At 36.6% G+C, this 16959-nt stretch overlaps 1 protein-coding gene across 4 annotated transcripts in view; it reads right to left on the bottom strand.

Moving 5' to 3' along the window:
* Nucleotides 1-16959, bottom strand: part of ANK3 (ankyrin 3) — a 556820-nt gene that overhangs the window by 14962 nt on the left and 524899 nt on the right. For 3 of the 4 annotated variants that reach the window (XM_055274392.2, XM_055274393.2, XM_055274394.1), the window contains 3 exons: nt 16190-16498; nt 15832-15922; nt 12157-12535 (listed from right to left, as the gene is read on the bottom strand). In XM_055274392.2, coding sequence (XP_055130367.1) covers nt 12157-12535; nt 15832-15922; nt 16190-16498 — 779 coding nt within the window. The remainder of the gene's footprint in view (nt 1-12156; nt 12536-15831; nt 15923-16189; nt 16499-16959) is intronic. The other variant, XM_055274391.2, reaches the window with a different exon arrangement.

The following is a 16959-nucleotide window of genomic DNA, read 5'->3' on the forward strand; positions in this document are numbered from 1 at the left end:
AATGTAAACATAGTCTACTGAAGTTTCTATTTTTAAATTGAAAAGGGTAGAGATCTGAGAAACAAGTGAAAAATAACCAGTGATGTTTTCTCTGAGAGACAGGGGTTGACTGGAGGGATTCTTTAACTGGCACATTGGAAATGGGCTGTTATAAACCCAAAGAGGGGAACCCCTTCCTCAGATTAAGATGGAGGAATTCAGATTTCCCTGCAGAACATGTTGGAAAGAGAAAAATGTATGGATCCGACGTGCAGATCTTAACTGAGCCTTTTGCCATTCTAACTTTTAAAGCCTGTGCTTTTGGAGTGCTCTCCGCCCCTGTCCCAACAGACACTCAGCTGAAGGCCAAGCCCTGGGTGGGACTGAGGCACTGCTCTGAGGTTTGGTGGTGAATAGTGAAGGTTTCATCTTCTTTCTCCCTTAAACTGGCACATTCTATCCCCTATAAATGACCTTATCTCCGTGAAAACTCTGAAGACAGTAAAAAAAAAAAAAAAAAAAAAAAGTATGTAACAAAGAATGTTTGTTAGGAAGAAAAGTATTTTTCTTTGACCCTGGTCAAATGCATAAGATGTCAAAAGCAGCAAACACTTCAAGCTGCCACACTGCAGATGCCAGCCTGTTAGCAGCAATTTCTAGGGAGTGCACAAAGCTTTTGTCCTCTACATTCTCTTTGGCAGTCCCTCTCCGTTACCACATCATCATGTTTTCTCTCTTGTGGGATAACAATTCGTCTTAATACTTTCCGAGTGATCTGTAGGAAGTAATGGTGAAAAGTAGAGATTTTTCTGTTTCAGGAGATGACACTACAGCACAAAAGTAGCAGAGTTTTTAATGCAGAAAATCTAAATTCCAAGAGAAGCATGAAATCTCAATGATGATTACTTTTCTGGTGATGAGGTTGCCTTCTTCATCGGTAAATTGTTCTTCTGTGACAGATTCACCAGGAAGGTTTTTTGCTTCCTCTCCCTAAAGGATGTGGCATAGAGATTAGCAACATACTAGATGGAGAAATCTCCACACTACTCCAAACACCACACACATGCTCTGGAATTTTAGAGAAATTTGTAAATTCTACTTGCTACTCCAGTGCGAGGGAAAAAGGCTGACTTCACTGACAGTTATTTAGCAGTCAACAACATTCAAACATTAAACCTCAAGTATGTATAAGCGTGACGGTTAGCAACAGATTCCAGAAGGAAGAATTTGAAAATACATAATTTTAGGATGCAGTTACACACTGTAAACCAAAAGGCTTCATATGTTGAAACAAATTTTAGCCAAGGACTAGAGCTCTGATTAGATCATCTCACTTTAAGCACTGTTTCTTCATTAGTTCTACCAAACCTCTAGAGACTTGTGGATTGAGTTTTATCTAACTTCAACTAAGATAGTACCTTAGTTTGGGCATGATATTCATCACTCTGGTTTATTTAAAAATTCATTCACTAAAGATAATAAATACATTTTTTGAAAGAGTATGAGAAAAGTTGAGGGTACAGAGAATCTTGTTTTGAAGACTGAATCTTTCATAGCTCTTAAAATAAGTGAGAATAACTGTGTCGGATATAGTACATAGTTTATACACTGATGTATCTTCATTGCCATAGGCAAAAAAATAGATAAAATCAATACCAAGGAATTTAAGATGATTATCTTCTGATCTACGCACCCACAGTCTATAAGAACACAAAGTTGTTTTGTAATAAAAAAAAAATGAGAACAAAACAATAGTGTTTTAGTCTTTATTGTCATTTTTAAACCAAGAACTGCTGCATCTCTACTGGCTATAACATATGGCAGTCATAGAATGTGTTCACCATTGGCTGGCATTGACAAAATTATCAGAGCCACTATCTTTTACATTCCAGTAACACAGAGTTAGTTAGAATCTGGCTTTCTGATTTATCTAATTTTGGAGGGGAAACTCTGAAAGGTCTCACTCTGAGTTTTAAAAATAGAATACATTCTTAACTCTCCAGGGTGGGTGCCTATTTTCCTGTCATAGAGAGCTTGGTGGATTTAGATGGCTCCATAGTATCTCTCCACTAGCTCTATGATTGTATAACAAGACAAACTACTCAGAAAAAGTAGGACCATATCTGCAATACATCACCTTCATTTGTGTTTAACTTAAGATTTGTGCCACTTATAGTTCAGGAGAACAAGGATAAAGATCTTAAGGATGGACTAGTATTCCAGGGACCTATTGATCTGTCAGTCCTTCTTACTGAATAGGTGAAATGGATAATGCTGCTTGGCAGTGTACAGATGTGGTTTTGTTTTGTTTTAGGGAAAATGGCCAATCACAAAAGCAGCTGCCTTCCTGGAAAAGTGAGATTCTAACTCTTTGTGTTACTGGAATGGAAAAGATAGTGGCTCTGATAATTTCGTCAGTGCCAGCCAATGGTGAGAACATTCTATGATTGCCATATGTCACAATCAGTAGAAAGGCAGTTCTGGGTAAAAATAACAGAATAAAAAGACTAGAACACTATTGTTTTGCTAACAAAGTTTTGTTCTTATTATTTTTTTCTTATTACAAAGTGACTTTGTGTTCTTACAGTTTGTGGGTGCATAGTTCATGACAATGGGCGGGACATTTAACTTGTTTTTCCTCACTGTGGTATAGGTGGAATGAAAATAAAACAAGGTGTTTCTTGATCTTGTTTAGTGCATCCCCAATCTTGCTTATGACAAGTTTGAATCAGTGCAGTGAAGGGAGGGGAGAAAAAATGGAAAAATGTAGAGGTCTTGTGTAAATGCACTAAAATCTGCAACAAGTTTTTAATGGCAGTGTTATTTGTATTTTCTATGGTTGGTGGTTTCGAATGTTTGGAGAAAACCCAAAATTTTATTTTAAAAGTCAAGTCATAAAGACAGCAAAAAAAGTCAATAAAAAGTAATGAAAGTTTTCCTTATAGCTTAAACATGAATGACAAATATTTTTGAACTAACTTTTGGAAATGTACACCTCTTTGAGTGATAGACAATTAAAGAACTCAGGAAAATCCCTAAAATGGTGTCCTATTGGGCAGGTACTGAATGAATCTTTTTGTGGGAAAAGATGCCAGTTAATTTTTGAATTATTTGGACAATCTCTGAAAGGACTATGAAGTAGGCATATGTATAAGCATAGTGAATACATACAAGTATGTATTCATTGACTTAGATTCATTGACTTAGATTAATAGCCTTACAAAAAGCAAAACCCTACTTATAAATAATAAGCCAAAATGAACAGGAGGAATAGATTAGATAGGAGTTGATTAAATAGGAAAGACAGTAGGGAGTCGTAAAATATGTTTTTAAAAAATTTATCCATCTTTAATTCTGTCAACTATATTAGAGACCAAATGTTACCTAAGAGAGAGCTCTAAGGCCTCTCTTCAATGGGAGAAAGTAATCTCATTTTTTTTTTTTTTTTTTTTGATACGGAGTCTCACTCTGTTGCCCCAGCTGGAGTGCAGTGGCGCGATCTCGGCTCACTGCAAGCTCCGCCTCCCGCGTTCACGCCATTCTCCTGCCTCAGCCTCCTGAGTAGCTGGGACTACAGGTGCCCGCCACCACGCCCGGCTAATTTTTTGTATTTTTTAGTAGAGACGGGGTTTCACCGTGTTAGCCAGGATGGTCTCGACCTCCTGACCTCGTGATCCACCCACCTTGGCCTCCCAAAGTGCTGGGATTACAGGTCTGAACCACCGCGCCTGGCCTCAATGAGGTTTTTAAAGTTCTTGAAAACACTTAGTATTTTTAAGTAAACAAAATTGTCCCCGTGGTCTTGTTGACAACATCATTTCTGGCAACCTCCCTTCCCTTCCCCCCGACCATTATAAAGGAAAATTATAGCACATGTGGTGTTACATTTTCAGCTCTGGTGACGGCCTTAATGAAAATTAACTGTACTTCCCTCTGGACTCCTGCTAGAAGCACTGCATTTTATAACTTTTATTTCTCTTTGAATTTTTGAATAAAATGGAAGAGTGACAACATGAAATGTACCAATTTGCTTTGATGGATACATTAAAACTTGAATTGCCCAAAAATAGGACTGATGTGATAAATTTTACAAAAAGCAAGTACTAAGCAATATAAATAGTAAGAAACCTACATATTTTACGCACATATTTGTATATGTATGTAAAAACAATCTGAAGCTTGTGAAAAGTGGTTACCTCCGGGAAATGGAATGAACGGATAGAACTTACCATACGTTTGAACTGCCTGATTTAGCAGAAACATACATGTAAGCTCTTATTTAGAAAACCAGTAAAAATGTTGAAAAATTGAAATAAAAATACAGTTGTACTATATAGTAAAAATTCAGTTATTTGAATTTTATGAAACTTCACAATAGTTTGGTTATGTGTTGGTTTGCAGTTTTTTACCTTTGCAGTTACTGGATTTGCTAAGCTAATAAGGTAAACTCAGGACTGGTTAGTAACATAAATTGCTTCTAAGCATTTGAAACCACTGTGATATTATCTAATTGTAGAGATCAAAATTTTATCAGCACATTCATTTAAGTCCCATGACAAATGGGAGACTTTGTTGACTTGACTCATTCTATAGGAGTTTGAAAACATTAAATGTAAAAAAAAGGTTAAAACTTCATAGAAAAAGAATGGATCCACTTTGAAAGTAAAGAGAAAAATCACCGTCACCTCATTTATTATACAAATGGAATTCTAAGAAGACAGATTTGCCCAGACTTTTGGCAATCCAATCCTTAGCATACATACTGCTTCCTCTGGGAGATACTTCCCAGCCAGAGCTAACTCTGGGAGGGATGGAACAACCCCAGACTAGTTTTCAGAACTGGGATACTAAGTGCTAGGGGGCTTACTATGGCAAACAGTGTTAACTATGCTGGTTCAGTCCAGGTTTGGACAGCATCCATGAGGTAGGTCAAATTCCCAGCATTCCAGCCCCATCAAATGGTTCCCAGGAATGACAGCCCAATGCTGCCCTCTTCTGTGCTGCTGAAAAGATCTGAATGGCCAAATACCTGATTTAGCCTAGCAAAAAGGAATACTTTTTCATTTGTTCTGGAAGAGAATACATTTGTTCCTTAGTATCCACAGGGATTGGTTCCAGGACCCCTGCAGATAGCAAAATCTGCAGATGCTCAAGTCCCAGATATAAAATGGTGTAGTATTTGCATATAAGCTACACATATTCTCCCATATACTTTAAATCACCTCTAGATAACTTATAATACCTAATATAATGTAAATGCTATATAAATAATTGTTATACTATATTGCTTCTTCTATTGTTTATTGTTTTATTTTCTCAAGGTTGGTTGAGTTTGTGCATGTGGAATGCCCAGATATGGAGGTCCAATTGTATAGTATTGAGGAAAATGCACTTCACTAGAGGGCTAGGGATTAGGTTCTAGTCCCAGAGCTGCCGCTGTCTGGCTGTGTGATTTTGAGTAAATAAATTTATCTATCTCCAATCTTCAGTTCTGAGATCTTGGAAACACAGTAATTTTAGTCTCAATGACCCATTTAGTTACTAAAAAGTTACCCATTTAGACATTCCCATTTTATGTTTTTGACAAGAGACGGTTCCCATGTCATATTTACCATATACTATTATAGTCCTCGAGCTCTTTTCCATTAGAAATATAGCAACATATGGAGTAAAGAGAAAAGCAACAGAAGTGTGACTCTTTGCAATTGCCCCAAAAATCTGAACAGAAAAATAATTTATAAAGTGTTTTTGTTATACCTATAGCTTCCAATGATGACTATAACTATTTTTTTAGCCTTTGGTTTTTTCATCTCATATGAAAGATATCTCTCAAAGCTCGTTTGGGAATGATCCTATTGTTTATACAATGCCTTCTTCAGTTATAAAACCTATTCTCTGATGACTCCACTCAATCTCTCTAAAATTACATTAACTTTAAGAAGTGATGGGTCTGGGCGCAGTGGCTCACGCCTGTAATCCCAGCACTTTGGGAGGCCAAGGCGGGCAGATCATGAGGTCAAGAGATCGAGACCATCCTGGCCAACATGGTGAAACCCCGTCTCTATTAAAAATATAAAAATTAGCCAGGCGTGGTGGTGCGTGCCTGTAGTCTCAGCTACTTGGGAGGCTGGGGCAGGAGAACTGCTTGAACTCGGGAGGTGGAGGTTGCAGTGAGCCAAGATGACACCACCGCACTCCAGCCTGGCCACAGAGCGAGACTCCGTCTCAAAAAAAAAAGAAGCATTTGGGGAGAATACAGACTCCCCTGTTTTTATGAAACCTACAACATTATAGTGGATTTTTGTCTTTTAAACCTAAGTTCTTAATAAATATGTTAATATGTTATAATCAATCATATTTTAAGCTGAAAAACAAAGATAACTTACTCTGAGAAAATTACTTAATAGCTAACTTGCTGGTGCATGTCTAGAATTCTAGGAGACCAAAGGAAATAGCCCTGATTGATTTGAGAGGTTTTGAAGTTATTGTTTTTGTCTTTTCAGAGAAAAACTTCTTTATCCCTGCCTTCCACTTTTTTTGCATAGTTATATTTGTTTTCTTTTGTCCTGGATAGAAGAAAGTCAACTTCTATCATGGGCAGCTATTATAAAGGAATGTGGTAGATTTAGATGTAACATTAGTATGTGATATGTTAAGCATAAAAGACAAGTTCAAAGCACTATGTGCTTTTTCTAGATGTTTCACTTTAAAATATCATATCTTGAAGACACTGATTATGAGAATAGCAAAAACTCAGAAAAAACTGAATCAAGCATTCCCCCACCCCATCCCAGAGAACATGTGTGAGGTGACTTATTATTAGGATTTTATTGATAGCAGGTTAAATACTTGCAAATGTGCTAGACAGCAATAAGTAATTTGGCTTGCTTATATATATGGAATTTTCAAAGAAGTGGTTCATGGTTTTTAAAGGAACCCTATTGAGCTTACAGTTGATTTGCAGGATAACTCAAAATTTAGACAAGGATTTTCTTCCCTAATGTTTCCAGAGTCTTAGAAAAACTGTATTAGGGCAGATTTGTGGAGTTTATTCATGAAAAGTGAAGAGCAGCAGGATTAAGAAATTTTGGACACCTGTGCCAACTTCTCTGCTTTCTGTTGGGTCTCTTGACACTTTGGGATTGGATAAGTTTGATAAACGGTTTTCAATAGATATTCTCTTCCTCTTTCTCTCTAGGGCAGTAACCAAGAAGCCTCAAGCTATTTGGATCACATTCAAAAGTCTGTGCATTGAAAATGGCTTTCTAGTTCTCTGAACTCAATTATTCTAACCCTAAGAAAGATCTAATGATGAAGTAATGAAGACAAGGGGGAGACTACAAGAAGCATTCTGTGGAAACTTACTATGCAAAAGGTAAGTGCTTCAACAGACCTTTGTGAAGGAAAGAAAGAATATTTATTAATAGTGTTTTCAATTGTGCCGTAATAGGGAGGAATTCTATTTTCCATTTTTTTTAGAATTGACTCCTATACTTAAAAATACAGCTTGATTTTTTCCTTGTGTGTTAGTAAAGTTAAACACCTATTTCAGATTTTTTTTTTTTTTTTTTTACTTGACTTGCATTGTGTCACATATATCCATGCCAGGTTATAACCTCAAATTCTCAGCCACTGATTGCTTATGAAGAACTGGTTTTAATTTAAACATTCTTAAGGCAGTAGGAATTTGAGACTGAGAAGGAAGCCTTTTAATTCTTTCACTCTCTTTCTTCTTTATCTTGCCTCATACCTTATTATAGTTTCTAAGGTTTCAATTGAACGTTTCATTTGATATGAACTACTGCGTCACCAAGACAGAATCTTTGCTCATTCACATAACACTTCTTCAAGGAAAGCAGGATACAAATGCCAAGAATTCTCAAATAAAACTACAACCACCACATATCAAATAGGCCTATAAAGAATACCATGCGACATGGCTTTTTTTCTTTTTGGTTGTTGTTTTTACAAGCTTTCAAGGGTACAAAAAAATTACACAAAGCCATTTCATTATCAAGCATGCTGAAATTTCAAAACCACAAGGAAAGAGTTTCTAATAGTACAGCAATGCCACATAATGATCCAGCTACAGGATACCTTTATAATCAAACGCCGGTGAATAACTCGGGTAGTGACTCTCCGTTCTTCCTCTGAGCTTGAATCACTCTCACTGTCTTTCAAGTCCTGATAAATGCATTTTTAGTATAATTTTACCATCACACTTAAAATAAAAGACATTCTGAGAAGGGAAATCAAGAAAGAATTACACTTACTTGATGTTTTTTTCTTTTTTTTTTTTGCCAACTAAAGAATTTTTTTTTAAGACTCTCACAAATATACATCATGATTTTAAGTGGAAGAAAATTTTTGACCAGGATTCTAAGTGAAATTCCTTTGTGCATGTGTGTATGTGTACAGGTAAAGATCAAGGTAGTTATAAAAGTTATTAAAAATAATTATGGAGCCTTTTTGCATCAGAAGCTACAATTATTCATATTCCCTTTAAAACTAGTTTAAAATCTATATTCATCTGCCATGAATGTGTATACCTTTGTAATTTGGGCCACATTTCATCTGATCTACAGAAAGAGGCATAATATTTTGGACTTCTATGAAATTTTGGTCAAATTTGACAACCTTATCAAAAGCTATTTTGAACTTTATTAAAAAGTAAAGAATCTAGCTGGGCGTGGTGGTGTGTGCCTGTAAGCCCAGCTCCTCAGGAGGCTGAGGCAGGAGAATTGCTTGAACCTGGGAGGCGGAGGTTGCAGTGAGCTGAAATCGTGCCACTGCACTCCAGCCTAGGCAATAGGGCAAGACTCTGTCTCAACAACAACAACAACAACAACAACAAAAAAAAGTAAAGAATTTATATTGGCATATTTTGGCACATATATTTATAGCAAGAGATTAATATCAGCATAATTGGTACCTAACACATAACTGGTACTGAGAAAGAATTTATTCAAATGAATGAAGGAATAAACGTGTAAAAGCTTGAAATCTCTTTTTAAAGAACTGATATGAAATTAGAATATAAAATAGAATACTTTTCACAGACAAGAATATAGTTACTGCACAAAATATTAATTTTTAGGCAATAAAGGTGGGAATCTGGAAAAACTACCAGGGGGCAAATAGTTCATAATTTGAAATATCTTTAGCTTTCACTAAGATGCCATGGGGAAGAGTGATTTACTGAGTGGTTAAATTTCTAAATTTTAATGGTGGGACTATGAAAATAATTCTGATACTTTATCTTTGAAGTTAATTCATTACCTCAAATCTAATAGTCCCAGAGATAGAATTTAGTTAACATCCACTGGAAAAATGAATTCCAGTATTTGTTTAAAAAAAAGTAGAAACAAAATAAAATTGCTATAGGAGGTACAGGTGTTAGATAAAATGCTTTATGAAATGTTAGTTGAATAGATAATAAACTAGGCCTTTTTTTCCATCAACAGTAAACTTGACAAGTATTTTAAAATGTTAAACAGTAATATCAGCCTTGACTTTAGAGGAAATTTCACCTCAACAAACCACCCCACTGAACGATATGGTTTTAAAAGGAAGTCGTAGCCACTATCCTTACAAGGAGTAAGAACTTGAACTAAGTTTGCTATTATTATTTTAAATTTTTCAGTAAAGGACAGTAAATTTAGGAGACTTAGAATGATCTAAGTATTGTGGAAGGAAGCTTTGCAAAGGCTCAAGAAGTCAAAGAGGTAAAAGGAATCCGTGTGTTGATGAAGGAAAAGAATTATTAGTCAGCATTCCAGGATTAATGGGTTGGATGAGGCAAAAGGGAAAACTGCATCTGAATTATCTGTACATGGAATCTTAAGTTGAGGAAAGGTTTTCACTTGGGTGAATTCAAAAGTAGAAGAACATCTATGTTAAAGCAAACACAAACAACAAACCTAGAGTTGATTATAGCATAATCCTACAAAAAAATCACGTGAGCCCAACCCCTTACATAAAGAAAAAATGGCCATTTGGTCATTGTTTCAGTTCCCACTTTTTCCCTGGAATCTCTGCTAACCTTAAAGTGAAAATGGAAGAATCTCAGGCTTAGGATTCCTTTTAGTGAATTATCTAGGAATTGGTAAAGGGGAAAACAAGGAAACCAAATGGAATTTTCTCAGTACTCTTTGCCATGGGTCGCTGCATGGAAACAGGTGGAAAATAGCAGAATTTTACCTTATAACAGCAGGCAGTCATCCGTGTAAGAGCCGCACCCGGACTTTTGACCTGATTTTTTAGGGGATAAAAAGGGGGCTGTTTTCTGAGATCATACATCAGATGACCTAGTTGGTTGCTATTATACTATGGTATAGCCACAAACGACACATCCTAAACATCTTTGACTTTCTTGTGAGGTCAGGTTCATGTCTCCTAGAAGCTTTAATTCCATTATGGATTTTTTAGGTCTTGAAGTCTTTCTGCATTAGAATAGGACTCGAAACCAATACCAGAGGCACAAACTCATTTACAGGAAATCTTGAAAATGTTTTCTAATGGTAAATTATTTTCCATTAATGACAAACTCAGCTAAGTTTCCACTCAGGGTTTAAAACAATTTTCAACCGTCTTTACGCCAATGGCCAACATGATTTTCCAGTGGCCCATACATATGCACATGTACACACACAGCGGTGTTTATATGTATTTGTATAGAAATTTGCCTTTAGAACTTTAACAGACTTTTGCAGAATAAATATTCACAGGAAAAATACCACTATGTTATTGCTTCTCTCTATATTTTGTGGGATCATTTTAAAAGGGAACTTCTCCAAAACTCACATCACTTAAATATACTAAGAGTCAAGTCAAAGAAAGACAGAAATCAGTATTCAAAACCACACTTGTCAGGCTGGAGTTAAAGAAGGCCTGAAAAAGACTTAAAAGAGCTTAAAACTAAAACAAAACCATTAATAAAAATTTGGTGAAGGCAGTTATTAAATGAGCTGGAGATTATTTTAGGATATCATTTAAGCAACTGATTACCACCACCAAATCTTATATCAAAGCAACTTACAGGGAAAAAAAAAATAGATGATCTAGAACTATACTTCCTCTTACTCTCCCTTCTAACAAGCCTGAAAATAGTCAAACATTGTCTGCAGAAGGGAAAAGGAAAGGATATGATTACTGATAAGCTGAGAATCAGCTCCTGAGCGACTGAGTTTGTTAAAAGTCTTCCTAAACCTCAAATCAATCTTGAACTCATTATTTTAGAAAAGACTTGTTTTTTCCTCCCAAAACACGAAAGTGGGTCTTCAGTGAACTGGATATGTCTCAGCGAAAACTGCAAGTGCTACTACCAATCTCTGTCTATTGCAGAGTTCATGAAAAGGCATAAAAATTGGGAGAGTAAAAAGCAGTAAAAAATGTAGGAAACAGAGCTGGTTTTTATCTTCTTATATCCACGTATGAGTCATAATTTCAGTTTAAAATACTTTTAATATCTAAAAATATAGTAAACCTCAAAGAAAAACATCTATTAGATTGTACCACAGAAGTACAAAGAACAAGCAAATCTATCACAGTAAGGTTTTAAAGTGATTAGAAATACATGTTAAGACAGTCATCATCAATTTATATAAATTATAAAAATTATACTTCTAATTTTAAATTTCTAACTAACTGCTGTCAACTCACCTCATTTTAGGCTTGGAATTTCATTTCTTTAATTTTTAAAACACGCTTTCAGACAACAGACCATACAGAATAGAACTTAGATGGGTCAGATGCTATAGACTGTTTATGCCAAGGAGCCAGAAAGGATCAGAATGATTATCCTCCTCCGTAAGGAAGAACACGGAGTGGGAGTTAGGAAACCTAAATCCCAGGTAAAATACTGGGTCTTAAACTAGTTACTTAACGTCTCTCTGGTTCTTGTCCGTCCTAAAAATGGCAAAACAGATACTTATTCCCTTTTCCTGCACAATGAATGAAGGTATAATCAAATGGCATACATTTTACTCGGAACTTTTTTTTACCTATGTGTTTAACTCAGTACTTTCTTTACCTCCACCATTAGTGCTACAATTTCACATATTTATAATTTAGAAATTGTAAAAAACCTTGGGCCCCAGGCTACAAGATTAATCCAAAGAAGTAAAGCATCAATACTTTCCATTTCAATGACTGCTACTGGATGACCAGATGACATACCTTTTGCTCAGACCCACTGGACCCCTCTTCTTCATGGAGGTTAAGCCTTGGCTTGCCATCTGCTGGAGAAGTCCTACTCATCTTTTTCATACTGACAGGCACACAGGGTTTAGTCTCTTCTATTATGAGCTTGCTGGTTTCTTCTAGAGATTTCTGATATGCTGCTAGTGGTGATGCTGGTTCTTCAACATGACCAGATCCATGTATTTTTGGTTTCAGAGTTTCCTTGGTACTCTGTTTTCCTACATCATTTTGGGATTCTGGAAAGTAAGATTTTGTCTTTGCTTCTGGAGTGATTTCTGTATGGCTTCCATTTGCTTCAAATTTTCCAACTTCTCCTTTGAGATATGAGGTAATGGAATCTCTACACTGGTCAGGGCTGCAACAGAAAATTTGCAAATTTACAATGGCAACATATGACTGAATATAGGTTTCAGAAACTCTGAAGTTTTAAGAACTGTGTCTTTTGACTACTTCTGAAGGCATAAAATAGAAAAGTGTGAAAAGTGTGGCCACTGGATTTAAAATGTAGCTGGGCGCGGTGGCTCATGCCTGTAATCCCAGCACCTTGGTAGGCTGAGGCGGGCAGATCACCTGAGGTCAGGAGTTCGAGACCAGCCTGGCCAACACGGCAAAACCCCATCTCTACTAAAAATACTAAAATTAGCCAGGCATGATGGCACGTGCCTGTAATCCCAGCCACTCAGGAGGCTGAGGCAAGAGAATTGCTTGAACCCGGGAGGTGGAGGTTGCAGTGAGCTGAGATTGTGCCACTGTATTTCAGCCTGGGTGACAGAGTGAGACTCTGTCTCAAAATAAATAAAATACAAAGGGCTGTCATGGGTGGGGTGTCAGGAGGTGCTACACAGCTTCTAGACATCCCCCATATCTCAGTTGCCAAATTGCCTAGCTATGCTCTCATCTAAATATACAAATTGCAGTTCTACAGCTACTTGAATTCTACCATCTTGATGAGTGATCCTGAAAGGCTCATGGACATACCTAGAGTTCCAAGCCCACCAATCTTAAAGGAGAAGATATTTCAGAATGCTTTTCTATCACCAGTAAAAAATAAACCGCTGGCCGGACTCAGTGGTTCTTGCCTATATTCCCAGCACTTTGGGAGGCTGAGGCAGAAGGATCCCTTGAGCCCAGGAATTTGAGTTCTGCCTGGGTGATGTGGTAAAACCATGTCTCTACCAAAAAACTACAAAAATTAGTGGGCACGGTGGTGCATGCCTGGAGTCCCAGCTACTCAGGAGGCTGAGGTGGGAGGATTGCTTAAGCCTGGGAGGCAGAGGTTGCAGTGAGCAAAGATTGAGCTACTGTACAAAAAATTGCGCCCTGTCTCTCTCCAAAAAAGAACAAAACAAATTCCTGTGGTCAAGACTGTGGTATTCCCCCAAGAACCCCAAATTCCAGTTCTTTGTATATGTTTTCAGTCATGAATCCTGCCCTTACTTTTCCAACTCTAATACCTTTACTTGAATCTCATTTTTCTCTGCTCTTGGCCTCTGCTAATCTCACTAGTGATTTGAGTGTTGCACACCCTTTTCTACCTACTGAGAGAACTGTTTTTCCCTTAACTATTAAAACTCTTTCCTTTCCAATGCTTTCTTTTAAATTGACTTCTAAGTTTTTTTACAAGTTTCAGTATAGACTATTTTTCACTTTGTTTGTAGCTTGCGTATTATTTTGAGCATCTCTGCTTATTACCGCTAGAATGCAATAACTAGTACAATGCTTTACATGTATAATATATATGTGTGTGTATTCCTTTAAATCAGGTTCTGATTATCTGAACATACTTATTTTTAAAAGACATCCATAGCACACTCTATTCTTTATGTGTAAGGATAAATAATCCAAGCATACCGTGAAGATCCTGTAACATATAGCTTTATGACTTTGGTTTAATTTTCTATTCCCCAGTCCACATTGCTTGCCTCCGTTCTCCAGCCCTACATATTCTGATAACAGGAGCAAAAAGTGACTGGCATTTTCATCCTTCTGTGGAACCAGGGGATTCACTAGTGTTTTATCTATATAATTCACTGGCCGAGCCTATATAAAACAAGGAATTTCAGCTGGTTTAATAATAATGAACACCTTTCCTATATCTATTCCCTGATATGTAACTATAAATTGTATGACTATATCCGAACATAGACATCAAAATTAGTACTGTTTGTCTTCTTTGCAATTGTCTCTTTTGTAGGCTGTAGATAGAATTCTTTCAGGCCTGCAATTTTTCAAAAGTAGTTTTGTAAACTCCCTCTTTGGGAATTTTTATTGAGCAAGAAGCTTATTAATGACATAAAAATATAAAATACGGTTATGAGATAATATAAGTTCTCTTGTGTCCAACTTAAGTTTATCACTAGCTGTCACTGAAGTAAACTATATTTTAGTCTAATGTGTACGTAAATAAAAATAATGCCTAGTGCTACTGAGAAATTACTATTCGTGTCAGTCATTTGGCAGACATGATACATCCTCTCTTTTTCTATCTATAAATCTGTTTAAGGAAGGTAGTAGTATTCTTATATTTAAAGATAATTAGAGTGACATTTTTAGAGCTTAGACATTCGTCCCAAATCACAAACTACATTCCTAATGGTGGTGGGATTTGAACCTATGTCTCAGATTCTAGACTCTCACCTTTCTAGAGCAAGGCCAGTATGAGAATTAACCAGATTCATGACCAGGAAATTATTTTGGGTAAAGACAAATGTTCATCATGGCAATATTATTTGGTGTAAAAAACTGTGTCTCTTTCAAATTATGAAAAACAAGACTCGTGGAAAAATAGAAGGATATGTAAAATCAGTTTTTCCTAGTATGGTAGGAGAATGGATGGCTTTTCTTTTTGCTTCTCTGCACTTTTTACATTAAGACATTTAAAAAATCATGCATAGAAGAAAATCCACCAAAATGTTATTGGTAGATGATGACGTGTATTGATTTTTGTTTAATCTGCATTTTAAGTAAGTTTTAATAATGAGCATATTTATGTTCGCAGTTAGGAAAAAAACCAGTAAGGTTTATATTTCTAAACAACATGGACTTTCATTCATTATTATTCTTATTTTTTTGAGACAGAGTCTCACTCTGTCTCCCAGGCTGAAGTGCAGTGGTGTGATCTCGGCTCACTGCAACCTCCACCCTTGTGGGTTCGAGCAATTCTCCTGCCTCAGCCTCCCGAGTAGCTGGGATTACCGGCGCGTGACACCACAACCGGCTAATTTTTGTATTTTTAGTAGAGATGAGGTTTCACCATGTTGGCCAGGCTGGTCTCGAACTCCTGACCTCAGGTGATCCGCCCATCTCATTCATTATTTTAAAGGAACAATAATTGCTGGCTATATGAAAAGAATCATGCAAGTAATAAGGTAGAAAAGAATAGTATTCTAAAGTAAAGACAACGTATAAATCTTGGGCATGTATGTAAATTTTCTTGCATTTTATTTCAGCCTCTCAATAGTTTTGAGAATTAAATTTAAATTTAAATTCACTTTCCTTTCCAGATTAGCATAACGAACTGGTCTTTAAAGCAGGTTTTATCCCAGAACTAGAATGGTAATTTGGAAGAAGTCACCACTAAAAAGCATGTATTTAAGATAAACTATTAACAAGTAACCTGTGTTCACTTTCCTTTTTTGGAAACAGCCATACCTGTCATCCAGTCGATCTAGTAACCCACCAGTTACTCTTCGAGCTTGAGCACAGGACTCTAGGTTTCCAGGTGATGTCTCATTCTGCCAACCTGTAATTGAAGACATTTCCAGTTCTGCTTGCTGAACACGCTTAAGAATAGCCTGTACTTTTTCTTCTGTCATCTCCTCAGACTCTACTCCTTCTTCAAGTTGAACGTCCTCAAATAGAGATTTGAGTCTCTCTTCCGTCATCTCCTCATCAGGACCAGATTTTCCTTTCTCCTGCTGCTCAGAGCTTACTCCTAGTTTTCTAGGCTCTGCTGGTTTAACATCTTTTGGGGACCCAGCCACATTTCCAAGGTATTGAGGATACTCACTCAGACATACATTCTCCAACTGGCTCTCATCTACATCCACTGCTTCAGGCATTTCTGTTAAAGGCACTGAGTCTTCCAGTTTGCTGTCTTCTAAGGAAGTGTCTTCTGCAGTTACGACTGGAGGTCCATCTGCGGAATGCTCTATGTTCCCCTGGGAAGGCACTAGCCCATCACTCAGTCTACTGGGGGTTCTAAGGGGAGATTCTATGCTAGAGATATCACTAAAATAATCATCTTGCTGGAAAGGGGTAGGTGGTGTGTAGTGCAACCCTGTGGGGGTTTCCAGTTCCACTTGAAGGGAAGGATAACCTATGGAAGACAGTACATTTGGACTGACTGGAATGAATTAGAATACATCAAACAAACAAAAACACATGGAATGACTAAAATTATATCAGGCATGAAAATGTATGATGAATTACAGATTAATGTCGATAAATTTATCGGTTTAGTTCAATTAAATGTAACACAATGAAATAAAAAGCCTAGTGCAAACTCCAATAAAATAGAATACTAATTAAGATATCAATTGTTTCTGTTTTGGAAATTAGGATACAATAAATATGCACACTAATCCAAAGTATGCAGACTAATCCAATATAAAGTTAGTTGTCATTATATGAGATACTTATTATCTTTCTATATTTAGCATGCAAAGTTCATATTGTGGTGGACTGAATACAGCAAGCCACAAGAAACCAGCTTTTGTAATTAATAATTACCTACAACTTATTTTAAGAACTGTACATACGAGCAAAGCAACCTAGTTC

The sequence above is a fragment of the Symphalangus syndactylus genome, chromosome 4 (genome assembly GCF_028878055.3).
Source record: "Symphalangus syndactylus isolate Jambi chromosome 4, NHGRI_mSymSyn1-v2.1_pri, whole genome shotgun sequence".
NCBI classification, from domain to species: Eukaryota; Metazoa; Chordata; class Mammalia; order Primates; family Hylobatidae; genus Symphalangus; species Symphalangus syndactylus.